The sequence below is a fragment of the Aphelocoma coerulescens genome, chromosome 1A (genome assembly GCF_041296385.1).
Source record: "Aphelocoma coerulescens isolate FSJ_1873_10779 chromosome 1A, UR_Acoe_1.0, whole genome shotgun sequence".
Taxonomy (NCBI): domain Eukaryota; kingdom Metazoa; phylum Chordata; class Aves; order Passeriformes; family Corvidae; genus Aphelocoma; species Aphelocoma coerulescens.
The window spans coordinates 29,422,133-29,444,166 of record NC_091014.1 but is presented as its reverse complement, the minus strand read 5'-3'; the positions used below and the strand labels follow the sequence as shown (position 1 = coordinate 29,444,166).

At 38.5% G+C, this 22,034-nt stretch overlaps 1 protein-coding gene across 3 annotated transcripts in view; it reads right to left on the bottom strand.

Moving 5' to 3' along the window:
• Window positions 1-12,306: 12,306 nt before the first annotated feature.
• The window catches only part of PNPLA8 (patatin like phospholipase domain containing 8), a 38,495-nt gene continuing 28,767 nt past the window's right edge, over window positions 12,307-22,034 (bottom strand). For all 3 annotated transcript variants that reach the window (XM_068997502.1, XM_068997510.1, XM_068997519.1), the window contains exons 9-10: window positions 15,120-15,315; window positions 12,307-13,333 (exon numbers count right to left, since the gene is read on the bottom strand). In XM_068997502.1, the coding sequence (XP_068853603.1) occupies window positions 13,059-13,333; window positions 15,120-15,315 (471 nt within the window). In that variant the 3' untranslated portion in view covers window positions 12,307-13,058. The remainder of the gene's footprint in view (window positions 13,334-15,119; window positions 15,316-22,034) is intronic.

Here is a 22,034-nt window from a genome sequence, read left to right as displayed (position 1 = left end):
TGTGAGAGAAAGGTTTATAAAATTTGTATTTAGTATCATCCCTGTCATATTACAGAAACTACATCTATTTTTGACAGCTGTGTTAAACATGGTGGAATGGCTAAAGTCAATGAAAATTTGATGTTACTTTCAATAGGACCGACCAATGTTTAATCTGATATGTAAATAAAGGAAGGAAGTCCTTCACACACAGTGGATTAAACTGTCTGCAAACACCAAACACTTTTTGTAAGCATGATTACAGTTCACATTTTTCCATTAGAAGAGGTTGGCTGAGACAGTTAAAAATCTCTTAGAAGTCTAACTCATGGTTCAAGGTTCTTGAAAACTACTCCACAAAGATCAAAAGTCTACAGACACCAGGCAATTTGTCCACAGGACTTCTAAAGTTTTGAATACTAAGCAGCTCCATTTTCAAAAACAGGAGCTTAAAGTCAAGCTTGATGTTATGATTTAACCTGTTTCATCCTTCAGCAAAGTGTCTCACATGTTAAGAGACTTTGTCTTCAGTGGAGTTTTTTCCATTATGGAAATGGTCTAGGAAACAATGCCAAGATTCTGGAAATGCCTAATAATAGCTATTAGAGCTATAAATCTTGCTTTAGTGAAACTTTTTCCCTATCCACCAAATATTAATGCATTTGTCTATTGTGCATATCTGTAATGTGAATGAACTTAATGATTTTCATGCACACTCACAAAAACTAAGCATGTTCTGAAGTCTTTTATGATGACAGAGAAAAAGAGCAAAGTTGGTAAAAAAGTAAGGGCTGCTCCTTTTACCAATACACGAATAAATTTTGATCATGTGTATAGGCCTTAGAAAAAAGGTAAAGTTTTGCCTGGGAAACTGAGAAGACAGAGAGGAAAACCTTGTGAAAAATTGTATCAATTAAGTCCTTTTGAAGTTATCCTTTAGTCTTGAACTACAAACATACCCAAAGGGCTTTTTTTGTCTGCTTGCTTAGCATACACCTTGTTCTTTAAATCTGATAGACATTCTGAGGATGAAATTAGTTTTAAATTACAAACACACCATTTTTGTTGCATTTAGAAGATGTGATTGATGATCACTGGAACAGCCAACCAGTAGCACTTTTGAAACCAGGAAGAGGAGCTGAGGTCCCATAGCAATGTTCTAGTTGCATGGACCTCTAGGTATGAACTGGGAATTTAGAAGGGTTCAAGAAATCTGCCCTGGATTAATCAAATACTTTAAATGACTCAGAAAAAAAATTGCTGAAAGTGGTAATTAGGGAACATGAGAAATTAATTAAACCCAATGCATTTGTGCATCACAAGGAATGTAATTACACACATTTAACAAAAGAAAGGTATTTTAAGATTTTAAAATGCTGAGATTTTCCAAATGCTATCAGGTGACATACTGCTAATTTCCACATGCTTTTGAGGTTAACTTGAGGTGCAACGAATTTGCAAAGGTTCTGTTTCATGTGCAGTAGGAGCATCAACATAAACAGAAGGAATATCTTTCTTTTATCCCCTCAATCTTAACAGAAAATTGCACTGATGCATAAACAGCAAGTATATCTATTTAGTTTTACTATTCTGTCTCTAGCAGATGAGCTTCTGCTTGTGTTTTTGTATTTTGTTTAATCATTTCCATTTCATAGTTTACTGGCATAGCACTCCTCAGTACAGCACCCAAATACTGTGTGTTATGTCCTCTTCTGCTTGATCCCCCCTAACCCTCTGCCCTTTGCCACATAGTCCCTGAGCTTCGTTATTTTTCCATTCTTTTCTGGCAAGAGCATATAATTTTCTTTTCACAGACTAGAGGAAAGTTACACAGTTTCTAAGAATACTGGAAATTACTCTTCTCCGTCTCACTATTTACACTTTGCTGGAAGAGCTGTTTTCACATACAGCAATTATCGTGAAGTTTGGGTATCTTCCATTTCTGTGCTGTGTGTCACTCAAATACACAAAACCCCATAATTATGATGCATGATGCCTGGTGTTCACACTTTCCTGTCACTGGAAGTGAGCCCTTTTCTAGTTTGTGTTCCTAAGATTTTCAGTCTTTCATTCTGTAAATACCCTTGCTCCTTCCAAAGTGCTCAGGCAGGGCTCACATTTAAAGGATAATCACTCGCCTCTTCTGGTGCCAGAACCTGCTTCCCTGCTTGCTGTATGCTGACTGCTACAGGAGTCCAGCAGTCCTCAGATCGGGAGTTCCTTTGAATATTTTGAAAACTTGCAGAAGCAAATTAATGTAGTTACCAGCTATATGGCCTCAAATCAGATGGCTGAAGTGACAGCACAGACTCTGTGATAATCCATCACTCACCAAGAGTGGTGATAAAAGATTTTCCTGGTTTACTCAAACTAATGCCAACTGATTATTTTATTTTTTTCATTGTCAACCAGTTGAGGGAGGGGATTGTCCCACTCTGCTCTGTGCTGGTGCAGCCTCAGCTTGGGCACTGTGTGCACTTTTGGGCACCACAATATAAGGAATATATGAAGTTATTAGTGAGCATCCAAAGAAGGGCCACAGAGATGGGGAACAGCCTAGAGGGAGGCCTCATAGCAGCCTACAGCTTCATCTTGAGGGTAAGAGGGGGGACATATGCTGATCTCTTCTCTCTCATGATCAGCCATAGAACCCAAGAGAATAGCATGAAGGATTAGGTTGGATGTTAGGGAAAGGTTCCTCACCCAGAGGGTGGTTGGGCACTGAAACAGGCTTGCCAGGGCAGTGGTCACAGCACCAGCCTGACAGGGCTCAAGAGAGTTTGGACAACACTCTCAGGCACATGGTGTGACTCTTGGGGCTGTCCTGTGCAGGGCCTGGAGTTGAATTTAGTGATTCTCTTGGGTCCCTTCTGACTCAGGATAGTCTATGATTCTCTGATTTCTTTAATAATAAAGGCAGAGTGGAAACAAGCATAAAAAGGTAAAGCATTGCAGTTTTGTCACTCCTTGGTGCTGAAAGTCCCAACTGGTGATGAGCAAGGTGGCCTGTAGGCTGGCACTGGCTCTCATGGGTGTAGCTGGCAGACTCTGATGCCCACAGCAAGATCAACCAACCTTAGGAGAGGCAGTAGGAACCTCTGGATCTGTGGAACTGATTCTGTGCTTTTTAAATCTAATACAGTCCCTAAAATGGAGTGAGGAGAATGGCTGTACTCTTTACAGGGAACTTCTAACTGGGTATGGATACATTCACCTTTTTTTCTGGATGTGTGCATGCACATGTTCACTCTTTTTCACTACCATGGATCACAGAAACAGCTTTAAGTCTGAGTTTCGTCACGTATTTAAATATGTTAAATTATTTCATTTAGCACATTCAATAGTAATTTGCATTTGGTATGTGAGTATCTGTAATCAATACACAGATGAATTTGCGGCTTACTGTTTCAAATTGTGCTTTCAAACCAAAAAGACTCATCTGTCATCTAGATTTCTCTTCAAAAACATGGTATATGTATTACCCTTGACATCAAACTTTGTTTTTTCTGCTAACCTTCACTTATGTTCTGAAGTTATTTTTTGTTATTGTGATTAGAGAGGAACATTCTACCATAAAAATCAATCCCTTGGCACCATCTATGTATGATCCTCTGTTACTATAGCTATGTAATAATGATTTTCTCATTTCTTCAATCATCTGTTCTAAGAAAAAAATGTGCTCTTCTCAAAGGTTTAGAAATGCTGTAACACTGACATTTTTGTTGCCTTTTTTCTGTAACACTTTTATCATTTAATGTTCTGTGGCAGAAATTCAAAAATTAACATGAAGAGAGCTATCTAAGGCAAGTCCACTATTTTCCAGAAATAAACAGAGAAATAGATGAGCACAAAGGCTGTTGTATACACCATTAACAATTGCTTATAACAGCAGCATTGGGTTTCAAAATGAGATGTGATCTTTAAAGACAGTACTTTAGAACACAGAGGTAGGAGGGTGTCAGAAGTCAGACAAGTTCCATAGGGCAGAGCTGAAAAACACAAGAGTACTTCAGAATGGGGAACAGTGACAGAAAAAAAATTATCTATTTTGGGAAAGAATAAGGGAACATCTTGAAACAGTACTCAGGTAGGAACTCCTACAGAAATGCTATCATACTTTTTTCCCTAGGAAAGTAAACCCAGACCTGGATTCACAATAGCTATTGTTCTAGACCTTGAAAGCAAGATGAGAATAAGGCAAGATGACTTGTCTGAGCAAAGCTGTGAAATCCTACACATCTTCACAGTGATGTGGAAGGGTAGATGCTGCTGAATGCAGAGCTGACTACTTACCACCATCTACCGTGACATCTTGTTTTAGTAACGACAGAGACATTACGCTTCGAGGTGAGAGACAGCGCAGGTCTAGCACATATACCTGGATGAAGATGTAAAACACTGACACTGAGCCTTCTGTGATCTGATTTGTTGACCTTGTGTCTTAGGTTACAGTGTTAAGATGTAACCAAAAGTATGTATTCTATCATCATGTTAAAACCAGGCAGGGCAGTGTTCTTTATCTCTTCCATGACACAACCCTGATAACTCCCTCTGAGGGATATCTTCTGTTGATGGGACATCAAGTCTCAATGCATGACTCAAAAAATTACATGATCCCATTGTGAGATGCTTTGCCCAGAGGGAGGAACCAAGCATTCCTACCTGGATATAAATTGAGGTTTGGAACACCACAGACTGCAGCCACCATTTAATCGGACTCAACCACCACCCTGCCCAACAGGGTGTCAGGTCGTATCCTGACTCTGTCAGTGTTTCTGTACTATTGCATTTATTTTAATTTTCCTATTAAATTGTAGTTCTGACTTGGGAGTCTCTCACTGGCTTGCTTTCAAACTAGTACACCTTCACAGCAGACCAGAGGTTAACACTAAAATACAGACTAGCTGTAGCAGTTATTGTTTAATTCAAGCTGAAGGAAGGCTGCAGTGCTATATCTCTATAAAGCTATTTCAGCATGTCTGCATCAGATTAGAAAACCAACTGCATTCAATCATTTTCTAATCTGTTGTTTACTGTTGTGGAGAAAGGGTTTATGAGATGCAGTGTGTTTGTTTTTAAAACTACAGTCTGACAGGGTGACTTACCTTCTGAAGACGCTCTTTATTCTCATTTCTTTTTAGGTAACTAGGAAAGAAAAGCTGTCTAGAAACTGTCATCATAAAAAAAAGTACTGAGTATACCACCTAATTAGAAGGTTTTTTTGCTACTTTGAACAGGCTTTGGCTCTGCTTTGTGCAGTTTCATATTCCTTTGTCATCTTTCCTTGGAATACCTCTGCCTACATCCCTAATGCTTTGGGGGTCTGGAGAAAGACTTAGCTGATGTCCAGAGGATCCATGATCCTCAAGGAACATGACTTCCACAGTTCCAGTCAGAACACCTCCTCGTGCTCTGCAGTGATTTGAGGGCCCAATATGTGAAACACAGTCCATGCTTCCTCCATGATGTGTGCTTTCGTAGAATCACAGATAGCACTTCCGAAAAAGCATGGCAGCACAGGCACATATTGGAACCAATTAGGTATTACCACCACCAGCAGCTGAGTGCCCTCACACAATAGAGAAACAAATTTGGAATATCAGCCTGCCTATCACCATGTCATCCCATGGTGACAACCAAAGTCATACAAGTGGCTTGTAGGGTTAGCAGAGCAGCACCCATACTGATCCTTTGGGTTGTTCAGGAAAAATGCTCCCTTCCACACACATTTGAGAACCTGATCTAACCCCTCAGACCAGCACTGAATCTGTCTCGCAAACTTTGTTGTCTCATTGTACAGTAGATTTCTTTGGGACAAAAGGCTGGCATGGGAATCTTCTTTTGTGGCACTCTCCCAGGCAGAAAGGAGAAGGCTTGGCACCATCTTCCTGCTAAGAATAGCGACCTATTTCACAAACATCCCTGTATGTCAGGTGGGCACTTGATACCAGGACTGTCAGGGATGCTCTTCATAGCAAAGGTTACCTGCTGAACAGAACAATATACCTGCTGTCAGATGGATTTTATTTCTTCTGGAGACTCCACACCTCTGAAGTGCTTTTGCAATGGGGAACTTACCATGGGAACCTTCTGCACAGGGACCTCTTGACACTGTTAGTCTCTCACAATGCCTTCAGGGTTTGGCATTCTAAGCCCAGCTGGAAACCAGACATTTTAAGTATTTTGGGGACCTGAGAACTTGTCCTTTCTAGTACTTTTAGTGACTCTGAGCTGACTGTGAGCTATTGTGACCATGGAGTATTGTTTTCTGAGGCCTGGCTGCAAGAGCTTTTTCTTTACAAGGAGCTATTGTGAGGGAGGAAAGCAAAGGCATTGTGTCGTGGATGGTAATAATGACCTAAGTCTTCTTCCTCATTATCTCCAGATGGAAAGAGAACTATCTTATTCTGTGCGCTTTGACTTTTTAAAGACCTGACTGGTCAGAAAGACCACTAATATGAAGTGGTTCCAACTCCAGTGTGAAGGAGGATTATCTGCTGAACATCCAGTTGCTGCCTGTGTCCAGCAGCTGCACTGTCCTGTGCCAGCAGGGCTGTTTGCAGGATGACCAAGCTCCCACGCAGCAGGAACTGCATGGCAACGATGCTGCTTTCTGGGTGTGCCACAGGGACAGCACCTCATACCAGTGACCAACTCATACTGACAAAAGACAGCAGCAACCCCACAGTCATGATCTAACATAGGCTGGATACATTCAGTTCAGGATCTCTTTTTTAACAGTGTCTCTTAAGTTGAATTATGATGCACCTACTGTAAATGTATTGGTTTGAGAAGAGATGTTTACCTGAGAAGCTGTAGTATGCTAAGACCTGCATAATGGATGAGGGAAAGCTTTCCATTTCTCAAAGACAGTCTGAAGTGAATGCACTCTACAGATTGGGCATAAAATATATAGGAACAACATCATGCTGGAAGTATTTTGTCTTGTTTTTTTCTTTACCATCTCCAATATACACAACCATTTATAGATATATATGAACCCACAGAATAAACAGCTGTCCAGAGCACACTTGCTTCCTGACAATCTCATCTAAGCTTTCCTTACTGATCTGTAGCTCTTCTCAAGGATTTATGACATAGCTAGTGCAAATTACTTAAAACTTATTCTGCTATAGAAATATTATTGTCTTTCCTGCTGTATTCATAACCACATTGTTTAGACCTACTTGGAATGGATACAGTGCTCAAGTTTGGAAGTTACGGCATGCTTATGTCCTAGCAGACTGTAAAGAAATGCTCTGAAGTCAGATTTAGCAGTGTCTTTGTCCTTTGACTCCACATATTAAACAGTACCTGAAATACCTACCTTTCCTTGTAGGATGATACAGACATTCCTACTCAGCTTGTAAACTCTCCAACATTTCGGCTTCTTTTGTCTTAGCAATATAAAAGGTCTTGTTCTCCCATTGTTACAAGTTTTCTGACTGCCTGACTCGCTTCCCTGAAAATACATTCAAATGAGGTTTACAAAAGGACAGGACGATATTTCTGGTTTCCACAGAGCAGCCAGTGAGGAGGCATGGAACAGCAGCTTTGTTGAAATGATGCCCTGGACACAGGCCAGATTTTAAAGGAGTTACTTTTGGGGATTTGCTATCCAAATTTTAAGACATTCAGGAAGAGTACTTCCCTGTGTTACTAGTGTGATGATTATTAGATCATTCAATTAGAAAAATAATGGTGTAAGAACAAAAAGCTGTTCCCTTTCCAGTTTCCAAGGTCTTGAAAAAGAAAAGAAGAGCTTTTAAATGCTAACAGCATAACTTTGCTGAACTCAGCCTTGCACTTTAAAGGTATTAGTTATCAGTCTAGTTTGTCTCTGTGGTTTTATATGAAAATGTTATATTACAGCTTCTTCCTGAAAGGTAAAGATTTCAAAATGCTCCTGTGTATTTTTTATGCTATTGCAACTATATGGGGAAATAGCAGTTAATGATATTGATATGAGAAACCAATAAATAAAATGAAATCATAAATAAAAAGCAAAATTGAACTGTTGCCATAAACATGTATTACCAGGGATATAAGTAATACAGGGTTTCAGTGCTTGTTTAGTTTTTACAGTATGTTGAAAATTGCAAATGGTTCCCCCTTACTGAAAACTGCCAACTTTATTAAGATAAATAATAGTTCTTGTGAAATCTTGAAGAAAGAACAATTTAAAAAATTGTTTGTGTTATATGAGTAGTTGCAAACAGTGAAGAAGGCCATCAGCGGAGTATTGGACCACGTGGCACACTGGAATTAATGGGCACATACCAGGAGCAGACACAGCTGCAGGTATGGGCATGAGGAGGCTGGGAATAAGGAGGCTGAGCAGTGAACAGGAGAACTGGGGGGCAGCAGCTCCTTGATTTCACACCTCAGTGATGAGCGGCTGGAGCAAGGAAAGAGCCTACTCATCTCATTCCTGCAGAGTGTGAGGAAGAGGCATTTTGGCATGCTTGTTCTTCTTTGTAAATGAATATAATTGCACTAAGAATGTATCTTCGAGCACCAAACTGTCCATCAAACAGAACAGTTCTGCAAGGGCTGAAAATTTGACTCACTATTTAAGAAACGAGTGAAAAAACCCAAACAACTGGATTTCCCTTCTTGCCTTATGTAGTTGAGTGTAAAAGAAGATGGGTTTGTATCACAGCTGGCTTGGAGTGCAGTCCTTAAACTGAAAGGGGAGGCCTTAACACATACTCCCCTGCAACACATTATGTTTGTATTTAATACTTGTCATTTTGAGAACAACCTTGTAATGAAAGAAAACCAGCACTATTTGTTGACCCAGCAGCATGTAAGTATCTTAACCTCTGATGAAAATAAACACATACCAAATTTTTCTTTCACCTGTCATGTGTTTTGTATTACTTCAGCCTGTATCAGCTCCCTTTACCAGCTTGGCAAGAAAAGCAAAATAAATTAAATGTAAGTAACGGATCAAAGACAAGACATAATCCTTATCTATTAGACCTAAAGAGAAGAAGCTGTTAGACACTTCCACAAGCCTATGGATTCTGCTATGTATGAGGGATTAATGAGTTCTCACCTGCCTCAAATTAAAGGGATTAAGTTGGCCATGGAGACTGGTAGGCACAGTGCATTATAGAACCCCCTTCAGAAGTTCAATTTCTAAAACTCAGACTAAATCAGTTTCTTTTGCTCTTTTAATTCTGTGTAGCCATTCTGTAACCTTGCTTCTCAGGGGTTTAGCACCTTTTACTTCCTGGTTAAATTTACTAAGTTTGAGCACTTTTTGTTTTATGCAAGTGTTGTCCCTTAGCCTACTATCTTTTCCTTCTTGAAGTATTTTTAAACAGCAACAGGTTCCCTCCTTCCAGCCCTTGTTTTATTAGATGAAACAAACCACACTCTCCTAATCTTCCCTTTGGCTGCCTTTCTTTGCATCTGTTTTAGTCTGAATATCTTTCACTAATAGCACTGACCAAAACTATAATTATATTCAACTGCGGCTGCCTGCAGCTTGTGCAACAGAATCAGTATCTTCATTTCACTACTGGAATGGACACTGACAGGAAGTATCTTAAAGTGATCACACTTCAACATTTAAAAGTTTTATTTTCTTTCCTTTGGTAATGAAACCTCCTTCAGTTAATATCTCCTTCAGCATAGATAATTAGAAACTAAGAGGTGACCTAAGAGGTTATCTAAGAAAAGCTAAGAGGCTTTTCTCCTTCTGACTTTGCAAAAGTCAGATTATTTGCAAAAGGGAGATTATTTTATGCCAATTCCTTTTCGTTTCCTAGTCTGGACTCTTTCTTTCTGCCTTTCAAAATCAGAGCAAAGACATTTTGTCAATTTTGCAAATTTGACATTTTCACTCTCTCAACTAAAGCCTAAACTCATCACAGAATCATAGAAAGGCCTGGGTTAGAAGAGACCGTAAAGATCATCTAGCTCCAACCCCACTGCTGTAGGCAGGGACACCAATAAAGCTCCCGATTTTGTTTCCAGGATACAGACCAGGCACATTTTAAAACGGTAACACTCATCTGGTCAGGAAACCTTGAAGTCAACTCTGAATGCGCGAGTTACCAAGAATTCTTATCTACTTACTGTCTTCTTGTGATTGCTTATTCTAGATTCAAAATTCACATTGATCTAATATTTCAGGTTTGTTTACATTTTCCTGGGTGGGGAATTGTCTGGTGCACTGATACAGTTATTTTTGTAGCTGTGACTGATGAGTCAATTTCAGTTTTTTAACTGGATAGCCTCACAGCATTCCCAGGGGTACTTTTTCAAAGCAGGATTCCTTTAACGTGATGTTCTGCAGTAGAGTTGTCGACATTTTTATTCTTCAGAGGCACTTTTTTCATTCTAGTCTAATCTCTTCTCAAATCCATGCTGCACTGAAATCACATTGTTCAAAATATTCATGATCCCTCCTAGATTCATCTGTGAAGGGAATTATCATGTTCTTCAGTCCATCACAATGATCAGTTAAAACCAGCTTGTATTGGACCCAGTGCTAATTCCCCTGCTCCTTTTATCAATAAACCCCCTTAATTTAAATTTCTTTTTCTTAATTTAGCAAGTCCTCATTCTGTTACAGTTCTTATTCCATTTTCTGCTGTTGAAGTATCATGTGGTATTCCACAGCCAATGCCTCAAACTTCCTGAAAATAGTTTTACTTTATATAGAGTGCTATAGGAACACCTCCATAGTAGTTAGGATTTCTGGCAAATTGCTAATTTTTTTTGAAGTAACTAAAAACTAATTACAGCTCAAGTGAAACACCTATTGCATCTCCACATTTAAAAATGGTTCAGAGAGGAGAACAGACTCCTAATTAGCGCCTGATAGACAGTGGAGCACTTGCAGAACTGAGGATCAAAGATTTTGGTTTGAAGGCATTCAATACAACACCTTGTGAATTTATATGCACAGAGGCCTAAAACAGTCTGAATTAATTACCCTACAGCTCAACTCAATTCCATATGTACTTTTAAAAGCCACACTTAAGAAAAATATTGTTATAGCAATAAAGAGGAAGGGGAAAAGGGGTGAATGAAGATAAGACAGCAGTTTCCAGTATCGTCACGAATCCAGATCTTACCCTAGCTGAAATAAAATCCTCAGAACATGACGTTTTATTTATATAAAAAAAATTAAATGGAAATGTTATCACTTTGTTCACTAGAGGAATATGTTTCCTTAGATAATACACAAAACTGTGACTGGAAACTTATGAATTCAGAATAATGCCTTTGATATCTCATGGATGGTGCTGTGACTTTGCTCTTTGCCACAAAAGGAAGTGTGTAATTTGTGTTGTTACATGAGAGTACCTGATACTGTCTGTTTTGACTTAGGATGCTGGCAACACAGTTTCACTCTGTGCAAGGTACCGCTATCAAAAAAATGTTGACATTTCTTTTTTATATGCTTGAATCATCTCACACCTATGGGAAAGGTTTGATCTCATTATTCTGTTACTCAGTTCTTAGTAAGTAGAATGCAAAAAGGAGGTTGTATAAATGAAAGTTGGATTAAGATCATAAATCTCTGCCTTGTGTGGCACACACAAGGCAGAGAACTGAAGGAGAACCAGAAAAGGATGAATATCTGCGTTAAAATGATACAGGTCAAAATTAAAAATATATCAGATTTTAAATAAAACCCCATCCCAACCAAATGTTTTCTTACACAGTCAAGAATACTATGTTGCAACTCCAAAGATCTCAGCTGTCTGCCTCATAGTTCCTTTCTGAACTGCAGCCTAATAACATTTTCAATGTTTTAAACAAGCACAGAAGGTGACTATCATAATAAATGTTATTTTTAGTAGATAATGCAATGGCAGGTGATTAGTTCCAAACAGCAAAGTGCCAAATACACTGATTTTGGTGAAACGGGGTGTTTTAGCTACTGCATGGAACATACATTTTATCTAGTCAATCTTCTCATGCATTGTAGCTGTCTACAAGACACTCACCCAGGTGCCTGGCAAACAATCTTATTAACAGGTACAGCCCAACATGTGACAGCAGCTGTGCCTACCTCAAATTTCACTGCACTGTTTTGAAGAACTCCCATGTGCCTTCCTGTTGTTGAAAATGCTGTTTTCACGACATCCCTCACAGCCTATGCAGGAAGTATGCCCAAAGGAATGGGCAGTAGGACTGGAATAAGTTCTAAACATTAACTTCAAAGCCCTGAGGTAATTTCAGAAGAATGCATATATGGAAGTTAGAAGACAAAAAAGAAATTTATGTAATTTGATGTTTCAACTTTTCATTTTCTTCTTGACTAGATACACCTCGAGTTTGGCAAAGTTTCTCTAAGAAACCTTCTCATTCATACAAACTATTTCAGGATTTTATTTCCTTTATCCTATAACTGGAATAGCAGCTCAAGTGAAGTTTTGGGACTTGGTCTTATTTTCAAATAATGAATTAATCAATCTGCAGTTATTCCCATAAAAACAGTAAGCAGAAAGTTCTAAAAATACCAGTTAATGTTGATAATTTAATAGGCCATTTATAGTCATCCAAACATTTTACTCGTAACTACTGTTATGTACAAAATCCACTAAAATAAAAAACAAATTTAAATGTTATCTTTCAAATGTAAAAGTGCAATTAACACAGGCAGAGTTTTTGCAAGAACGTTACATTTCTATTAAATACACTGCCTACATAAGAGCCTAACAGGTATATTGCCTACACTAAAGTGAATGAGGATTTAATCTTTTTTTGTTAACTTTGAATAAGCCTGGTAGTTGATAAATAAAGGTTTTCTGCCACTGTAGTTATAGTACATACATCCAAAAATGCATTGCACAATTGTTTTCATAATTTTCAGTTTTACCGACTTTCAGAAATTAAAGTAGAGCAACAGTGAGATTCATTAAGTTCCAAAAATAATTAACACCATAAAACCTTGTAACAAGTGTGCACAAAATAGCCATCCTGAATGGCTTTCTCCAGAATTCTGATAGCTTTCCAAAGATGTTATTTACCCTGAATAAACATTCTTCCTTTACAGTACCAAATGGATTTTCTGGAACAAGACTTACATTTATCTTTCATGCATTACTTATTCACAATTTGGAAAGAAACGGCAGGCCTTCATACATGTCAGCCTTTAATCTTATCCAGTCCTGAAGCCTCTGCAAAGCTGATTTTTCTTGCGTTAATATTTTTGCAGCTTTCCTTAGTTTTTCTTCATTTCGCTCTAAATAACGAATTCCATCTGTCTGCAGCTGACTCAGTTTCTCTTTACGACTTTCATCCAGAGGTATGTCTTCATTCATAAGAGGGTTAAATCTGAAATAAGTATCTGGAGGCAACAGTGCATCCAGCATGGTGTGAACTTCTGTATTGAAAACAAATGAAGAAAACAGTTAAATTCACATGAGAGAGTCTGACAGTCCTGCAAGTGCTCTGAACAACATCTGCTCTGGAATGACACACTAAGAGTAAATATGTGCTGCTTTGCTGAGTAAACATTTTTCTACCACTGTCTCATCAAAACTCCTTTCTCATTAGAAGGCTTATAATTGACCCTGTAGCTCTGTTTACTCTCGAAAAGCTTCATCTTTTATTCCAAGACAACTTCACTGGTATGACAATTAAGTAGGCTTTTCAGCTATCTAGATTTTTAATTACATTCCATTCCTTAACAAGTAAGAGCATATCCTGAGGAGCAGGAATGTAACATGCATATTCCCATTTCAAGATACCCATGATTTGTTACACTTGGTACTAACATTAGTATTATGAAAATGACAGATATATGTTCTTCTGCAATCTCGAAGTAAAAATATGTAGGATTAAATCTTTATTTTGTTTACAACTGCTAATTTAAAATATTCAAGTTAAATTATATGACTTCGGTAAAATAATAAAAAACTGTGTAATGCATTTGTATGTTCTTTTTTTGTAATCTGTTTCTCTCTCCCTTTAGATCTTTCTGTTGGCTCATTTAAAATTCCATTTCTATCACCTCCTTCAGCATTCATTCTAACTTCTTTCCATTCTTACCATGTTCTCCATTCTTTTAAACATCTATTGTCATATAAAAAAAGTTTGAAGTGAAAAAAACATCATGGGTAAGATCACAGCAAAAGATTCTTGTAAATCTTAAATCCTCTTGGCTTGGCCTCTCCTCCTGCAAATTACTCATCTATGTCTGTTCTTGTCTCAACACATCCAGTCTTTCTTGCCCTATTTAATACCCTTCCCTTTTTTCCTTCATAATGTAAGTTCCCATTTGCTCAAATCTATGCTCCCCTCTTTCCATTTCTTTTCCTTTGGTCTCCACAATGAACTTTCCTTTCTTCCTCTTCCCATCAAATTTCTTGCCGCATTTTTCATCTGCAATGAAACTTTCTGATAGAAAGTGGACACCACATATCTCCTTCCCACAATTCCCACTGCCTTTCCACAACTGTGCAAAAACCAAAAGGCAATCCAAAATCTAGCTTTTTCCTACTAGTGACAGTCAGTTGACAGAGACTATACAGCAAGGGCTCTAAACTTAAGAGCATTTCTTGTTCCCTGGCCTTTTGCAATATTAGTTTCCTTTGTTAGGGGAGAGGGAAATTATCTGTATTATAAAAACAAAAGTAAACTGCTAGTGATAGAGTTCCAGTGTACTCCCATCTACTAGGAATCAAATTTATTTTAGAAAACAGATGCTTGGCTCCTCCTGACAGCAATGGAAGTCATCAGGACTGGCAGATACAGTATAGTCCTTGGCAAAGTACAGGTATAAAAGCATATATAAAAAAGATCAGAAATCAAATACTTTTTCTGAAGCTGTTGAAAATCAATGTTCTGTATTAACTACTAAGCATTTCTGTGTTATGGGAAAAACAAAATATAAGAAAATACGATTTTTAAATTAATTCCAGAATATGCCTTTTATCCTAAAGCTCAAGTAAAAAGATTTATCCTCCAGAAAACAGGTAATATTGGTACTAAAACTATACACAGTAAGTTACAAAGAGACATGCTTCAATTAGTTTCATGGGGCTGGTAGAGGGAAGAAGGGGAAAGACAAAAGGTTGAAGATCGTTCTCTGAATTGGAGCTATAATTCTAGGAAACAAAAAAAAACCTGAAGACAGTCACAATACAAGTGTATTTTAAGACACCAACCTTCTGTATCAGTTGCACTGTTGATAACATTCGTCAATTTGGCTTTCAGACTGGTGTGTGTGACGTTGGTCTTTACCTCGCTTTCGTACCGACCAGTGCCCAGCGAAATCAGACACTGCAATGGAACATTCGGCCAAAGACACTTGCACTCATGAACTGCCAGCGCAGAAGGATTATTTAGGAGCAGACCTCCATCCTGTAAATCAAAGAGAAGTACAAATATTGGTACTATACATAACATATGGTCATAAAAGAAACTGCAACTATGAATTAAACTAGCATAGCCCTAATATACAAACCAAATTAAAACCAATAAACATTAATTTCCAATTTTTGTGCAATTGCTTTGTTTGTATGATGCAGCAGCTGCATAGCTTGGCTTCCTGGGCACTGTCAGAGCAGCTTCTGGGGCTGTGCTCGATTCTGCTACATTATATAGAAGAGGTAGGCTGAAACAGTAGCATTCACTGGAATATCTAGAGAAGTTATGACTTCATTTTCTGAAGACCTTTTCAGTAAGACAGATACACCTATCGACAATTTCTTAATCAAAAGGTCTGCCCCTCGAAATGCTTATTAGTGATATTACAAGAAAATTTCCTGTAACAAAACCCCAATCACTACCTGCAGATTCCAAAATAAATTAAAAAAGAAAAATCACAAGAGCTAAGCTTGGCCAAAGCTTACTTGGTAAGCACAGTCATTACACAGCCTTGATTTTAAGAGTTGCAGAGTCATTTAGGTTGGAAAGAACTTATTGAGCTCACGTGGTCCAAGCCCCCTGCTCAAGCAGGATCAGCTACAGTACACTGCCCAAGGCCATGTCCAGTTGGGTTTGGAGTATCTCCACAAATGGAGACTCCAAAACCCCTGTGGGCAACCTGTTCCAGTGTTTGACCACCCTCACAGTAAAAAATTTTTTCCTGTGTTCAGATGAAATTTCGTATGTTTTCATTTGCACCATTGTCTTTTTTCCTACCAGTGGGCAATACTGGGAAGACCACAGCTTCCTCATCTTCATTCCCTCCCATCCTTGATTTGTGCAAATGGGTAAAATCCCCTTCTTGAGCCTTCTCTTCTCTTGGCTGAACAGTCTCAGCTGCCTCAGTCTCTCCTCACAGGAGTCCCTCAATCATCTTTGTGGCCCTGAACTAGACTAACTCAAATATACTCATGCCTCTCTTGTACTGGGAAACTGGAGACAGCACTCCAGATATGGCCTGAGCAGTGCAGAGAAGAAGGACCATCCCCCATGGCCACTAGAAGCACTGTTGTTGATGCAGCCCAGTTGGCTTTTTTTATTGCAAGTGTGCATCGCTCATGTTGAGCTTGTCATCCACCAGCACCCCAAGGTCCTCCTCTGCCAAAATGCTTTACAACTCATTGTAATGAGGCTATTCCTCATATACGCAGGGCTCTGCCTTTTGCCTTTTTGAACTTCATAAAAATTCTTCAGCCTTTTGAGTCCCTTTGAGTGTGGCCCAACCATTCATGTACCAGTCATTCCTCCCATGTTTGTATCATCCATGCAATTCCTGCAGGTATACTCTGTCCCATAATCCAGGTCATTAATGAAGATGTTAACTAGGATTTGCCCCAGTACTGATGCCTAGGTATACCTCTAGTGTCTTGTTTCCAACTTGACTTTGTGACACTGATCCCAACTTGGGCCTGGTCATTCAGCTAGTTTGTATCCACCTCACCATCTGTTTACCTAATCCACACTTTGTCAACTTGGTAGTATGTGGGGTAGGTGTCAAAGGCTTTACAAGTTCAGACAAACAACATCCAATGCCTTCTACTTGTCTACCAGTTGCAGAAGGCTGCCAGGGTTGGTCAGTCATGAGTAAACTACTTTGTAAATCCATGCTGGCTACTCATGATCATCTTCTCGTCCTTTATGACTTTTGAAATCCTTTTCTAGAGGATGTCCTCTATCATCTCCTATGGGATTTGGCTGAAGTCAATGAGACTGAACTCTCCCAAGTTTTCTTCTTTCTCCTCCTGTAGACATGAATGAGATCTGCTTTCCCAATAGCCATAATCAAGTCACCTCACAATGGCCTCAGCCAACTCCATCAGCACTCATGGGTGCAACACATCAGACCTTACGAATTTATGTGTGACCGGTTCATTTAACTGCTCTCTAACCCATTTCTCCTCCTCCTTGCACCAGACTTTCTCTCTAGCTGCAGGGGCCTGGGATTCCTGAAAGCTGTTTTTATTGGTACAGACTGAGACAAAGGCAGCATTAAGCATCTTGGACTTTTCCAAATCATTTGTCACAAGCTCTCTTGCCCCAGTCAGTAGCAGGCCCACATTTCCCCTAGTCTTCCTTTTGATGTTTATGTACTTGTAGAATCTTTTGTTGTTGCACTTTATATCCCTCTCCAGACCAGCTTGTGCTTTCCTGGCCCCACCTCTGCAAGACTGGACAGGACATCTATATTTCTGCACCACTTGTCCCTGCTTCCACCTTTTGTACACTTTCTTTTTACATTGGAGTTCAGTTAGGACATCCTTGCTCATCCCTGCCTGCCATCTTTGCTTGATTTCCTGCTTATTGGGGCGGTCCTTTCCTGAATTTGAAGGAAGTGATTACTAGCAGCCAGCTCTCCTAGACCCCTCATCTCCAAGGTCATAGTCCATGAGATTCTTCCAAGCAGTGCTCTGATGAGGATGAAGTCTGTTTTCCTGAAATGCAGTGCTGTAGTCCTGCTTTGTTCCCCTGCTTCCTCCTCTTAGGATCCTGAACTCCTTCTTTTCACAGTCACTATAGCCAAGGCTTTCTTGAACTTTCATATCCCCAACCAGTTTTTTATTCTTCATAATCACCAGTTCTAGCAAAGCACCTTGCCTTGTTGGTTCCACCATCAACTATGACAGCTGCCGTCATGTCAATGCACTTGAAAGATCTCCTTAGTGGCTTGAGCTCTTCTCTACTGTCCTTTCATCAGGTACCAGGATGATTCAAGGTCCCCCGAGGACCAGCCCTGGGGATATGAGGCTTCTTTAAGTTGTCTGAAGATCAGAATTCAGCCCAATACTACTAGAACAAATATTACTCTTGAATTGAGGAGAGACATCTTTTCCTTGCAACATGTTAAAAGCGTAGGTGATGAGGCTGGGATAAAATACTTCAGGGCTAATAAGAATCAGTGTGACTGACAGTAAGCCTGATAAGCATTCAGACAATGAGATTTTGATCCGTTGAATCTGAAGAAGTATGTTCAGCACTTCTTGGAAGTAAAATGACCTTCACTCTAACTAAGGAATAGATTAATCTGGAATTTGAATTAAACAGAGATTTTTATATTAGGAATGCCTGAAAACCAGCAGTTACAAAAGGCAAAACTTAAGATTGAGAACATTATCAATAGCAGAGATGAAGATAGCTGAATCTTTACAAACAAGTAAAATATGAAAGAAACAGAATATTTAGTACAATAAGTATAATGCAAGCACTCCCTATATTCTGAAGTTCCTGAACTCCCTATGTTCCATACCTGACCATCACATTACTAGAACAATAAGGAAAAGCAACTCCACTCAGGAACAGGTTAGAGTAAAAAAAAATTTGAAGATAAAAAACATTTTACAGGAACTCCTTGTAACTACAGCTGTGCTAGATAAGTAAAAACAGGATTATTGAGCTTAATTTTTTGAGTTTGCTTTTAATTAACTTTTCATTTCAACCTACAAAAAGCTCTTTGAACTCTTTCTGGATACCATCTGCCTTGCTCAAAACACTAAATACACTGCTAACATGAATGGTCTCTTTGGTGCCCATTATCCTTTGCTCATGTTTAGTCTAGAAAACTAAATACAAGGATGTTTTTGTCCTCTATATAATTCCCCATGAATTTATCTAAAAATCTTAATTATCTTGGTGGTGCTTAATTCTTTAAATGCTAGATTAAAAACATGCTTACAAAATAATTTCTACTGATATTATAAATATAATTAAATTAAATATGACTGCTACACCATGGGAAAATTAGTGTTATCAGAAGTTGAGGGTATATAACACTAGAATACTACAATATTTTTATAATACTAACAAATAAAAGATCAAAGGAACATAAAATACCTACACTCACCAAATGTGTTTGTGATGATAACTAACAGCTTTGTGCAATGATTTCCATATTTAAGCATTCTCCAATATAGGTTTATTGTAAGGACAGCAAATTCCTAATGATTTTCAATTTAGACACAACTTCTAGCATTTGTACAGATAATAGACATGTCAGTTTTTGAAAGTTAAAAGCAGGACTAAGAAGGGCAACTGACCTTTTTCTTCTCCTCCAAAGAGATTATGGATGATAATGACCATGTCCTAATCAATACTTCAAATAAGATTACTCTGTTAAAAAAGCGATGTTCATCATACTGCTTTTGCTTACAATGATCAACTATTAAAGGAATAAATAATGCTGTTAGTTAAACTGTACTATTAAGGACTCAGTGAAGGAAATACTGCAGTAATTTGTTTAAATCTGTAGGTCTGGCAACCATAGAGCTAATTATGTCAAAATCTAAAATTCTTGTGAAAAAGTATTTTCACCAGTTCTAAAATTACTTACAATGATTTCACATGTATGTGCATTCTAAGAAAATTGTAAACAACAAATAATTTTCCATTCTGAAAATTAAAGAACAGAAACTAACCCTTCTGATTCTGAGTAATTCCCCTGACTTCATAAAACTGGGAAAAAGCCCATCCCAAGAAGTATATTGAACTAGCAATACAGAAATATGAAAGCCAGATCTGAATTTTTAAAAATTAATTTTAATGACATATCCTTCTCCATGTTTGCCCTTGAGTCACAGGAACAGAAGCCCCAAGTGATCGACTCTGCAGTTTTGTACATAAGATACATAAGATCACAAGAAACTTCACTGATCCTTGCTTTGAAGAGCTGCTAAATTTGCTGCGTTGAATTTTTTTCTGATTCCGCTGAAGTTATTCTATAGCTATAAAATACTATATAAACTCATCTAAATTATTTATAACTTACTAATTAAAATATTTTATTGTAAGCATTCAGCTTTTAAAATATATTTATTAAAATACGTTAACCGAAATGCAATAAACAAAGACTGAATGATTGCCAGTAGTATGGAATGGAATGTCTTCAGCTTCCTCATCCATGCTAGCTTCCATGAGCTTTCTTCCCACTCTAACTTCTGTGCAATTAAACAACTGGAAGTAAACAAGGTCAATTTATCTGATCTATGGCTACAGAGATGCAATATCAATCCCTGTTTGTCTCAAAGCAAAATAATGCAAACAAAATAAGCATCTTTGTACCACATATGATGGTGCAAAAATCTTGTTGATAGAAAGTGATATTTTAACTTATACTATAAGCTTCAAGTTTCAAGCTACAATTCCAATTCTATGAAGCATTGCTAACTTTATGTGGAGCCCTAAACCTTTTTGGTTCCTATTATCAGTTCCTTTTTGACAGATGGAATGTCTTCACTGTGTCCCTCCTTTCCTCTATATTTTTAGCTACGTCCCTATGGAACGGTACTGCCTGTGTGCACACAGAAAAAGAGGCAGTATGAACAGAATATTCAGTAAATTACTACATTATCAATATACACCAGGTGTAAAAGCAAAACTAGGAGATGAAGTGAAGTGATTATCCCCTTTTATTCAGTACACACAAGGCCAGACCAGGGATAAACACTGTGTACAGCTTAGGACACGCAGTTACAAAGCACTGAAGAACCGGAACACGTACACTAAAGAACCACTAAGATGGTTTGGGGGCTGAAGCACACAGCACATGAGAAGAGATGCAGGGAACTAGGTTTGCTTACCCTGTTAAAAAAAGAAAGCCAAGGAGGAAGCTAATCACAGTGTTTCACTATCTAAAGTAGAAACACACAGATTCTTTCAAAAAGTACAGAATAAGAGCCATAGATGCTGTGGAATCTCCATCCTTGGATATTTTCAAAACTACACTGGGCAAAGTGTTGAGCAACCCAACTCAACTTTGAGGTTTAGCCTGTTTTGAACAAGAGGCTAGACCAGATAACCACCTGAGGCCGTCTTCTCCAATTTTCCTAACGTCCTACTCTATTTAAAGAAATACTGCATGAATCACAGATGCATGCAATTTTACCTGTAAAATGAAATTACATTTCAAAATCCATTCTTATTAGAAATTGAATTTTGCCAGTCCAGTCTCAGTCTTGTGGAAAATGCAAAATTTGTAGTGCCAAGAGAGGTTTCTGTTGGACATTTAAGAAAAATGTCTTCACCAAAAACCCTTAGAACACACTGAAGAAGGAAGTGGTGGAATCATCATCCCTGGAGGTATTTAGAAGACATTCAGATGTGGCATTTAGGGACATGGTTTAGTGGTGGACTGGGCAGTGTTAGGTTAATGGCTGGATTTTGTAGGTTTTTTCCAACATAAATGAGTCTGTGAATCACACCTTGCAATCTGTAAAAGAAAGGGTAACTTACACGAACTCTTCAAATGACTAAACTGTTGACCAATGTCCACAAAAGGTGCAACTGGCCCAAGTTTTGACTAAGAACTCAGTGTTGGGCAAAGCCTGGGCAGATCCCTTTTTCTTTCTGTTCTCCCATTCTTGGATTATCTGGCCTTCCCTACATTTCACCATCGCTTCTCATTTAGCTAGATCTCAACCCAGCTGCAAACTCTCTTTTTCACTTCCCAAACATACATGAGTCATCCCTTCCCTTCTCTGCTGCTACACTCAGTGCACTGGCAAGTGCCAGACACTGCTTCATCTGCTGAACTTTGCAAAACCATTCTACACTTGAGTCAACTTAATTTGCTGGCTGTACACCAAACACAAAGTGCTGGCGTAGGAATGCTAATGCAAGGAAATACTAGAAAAAGGTGCATAACTCTCCCAACGTCATCATGC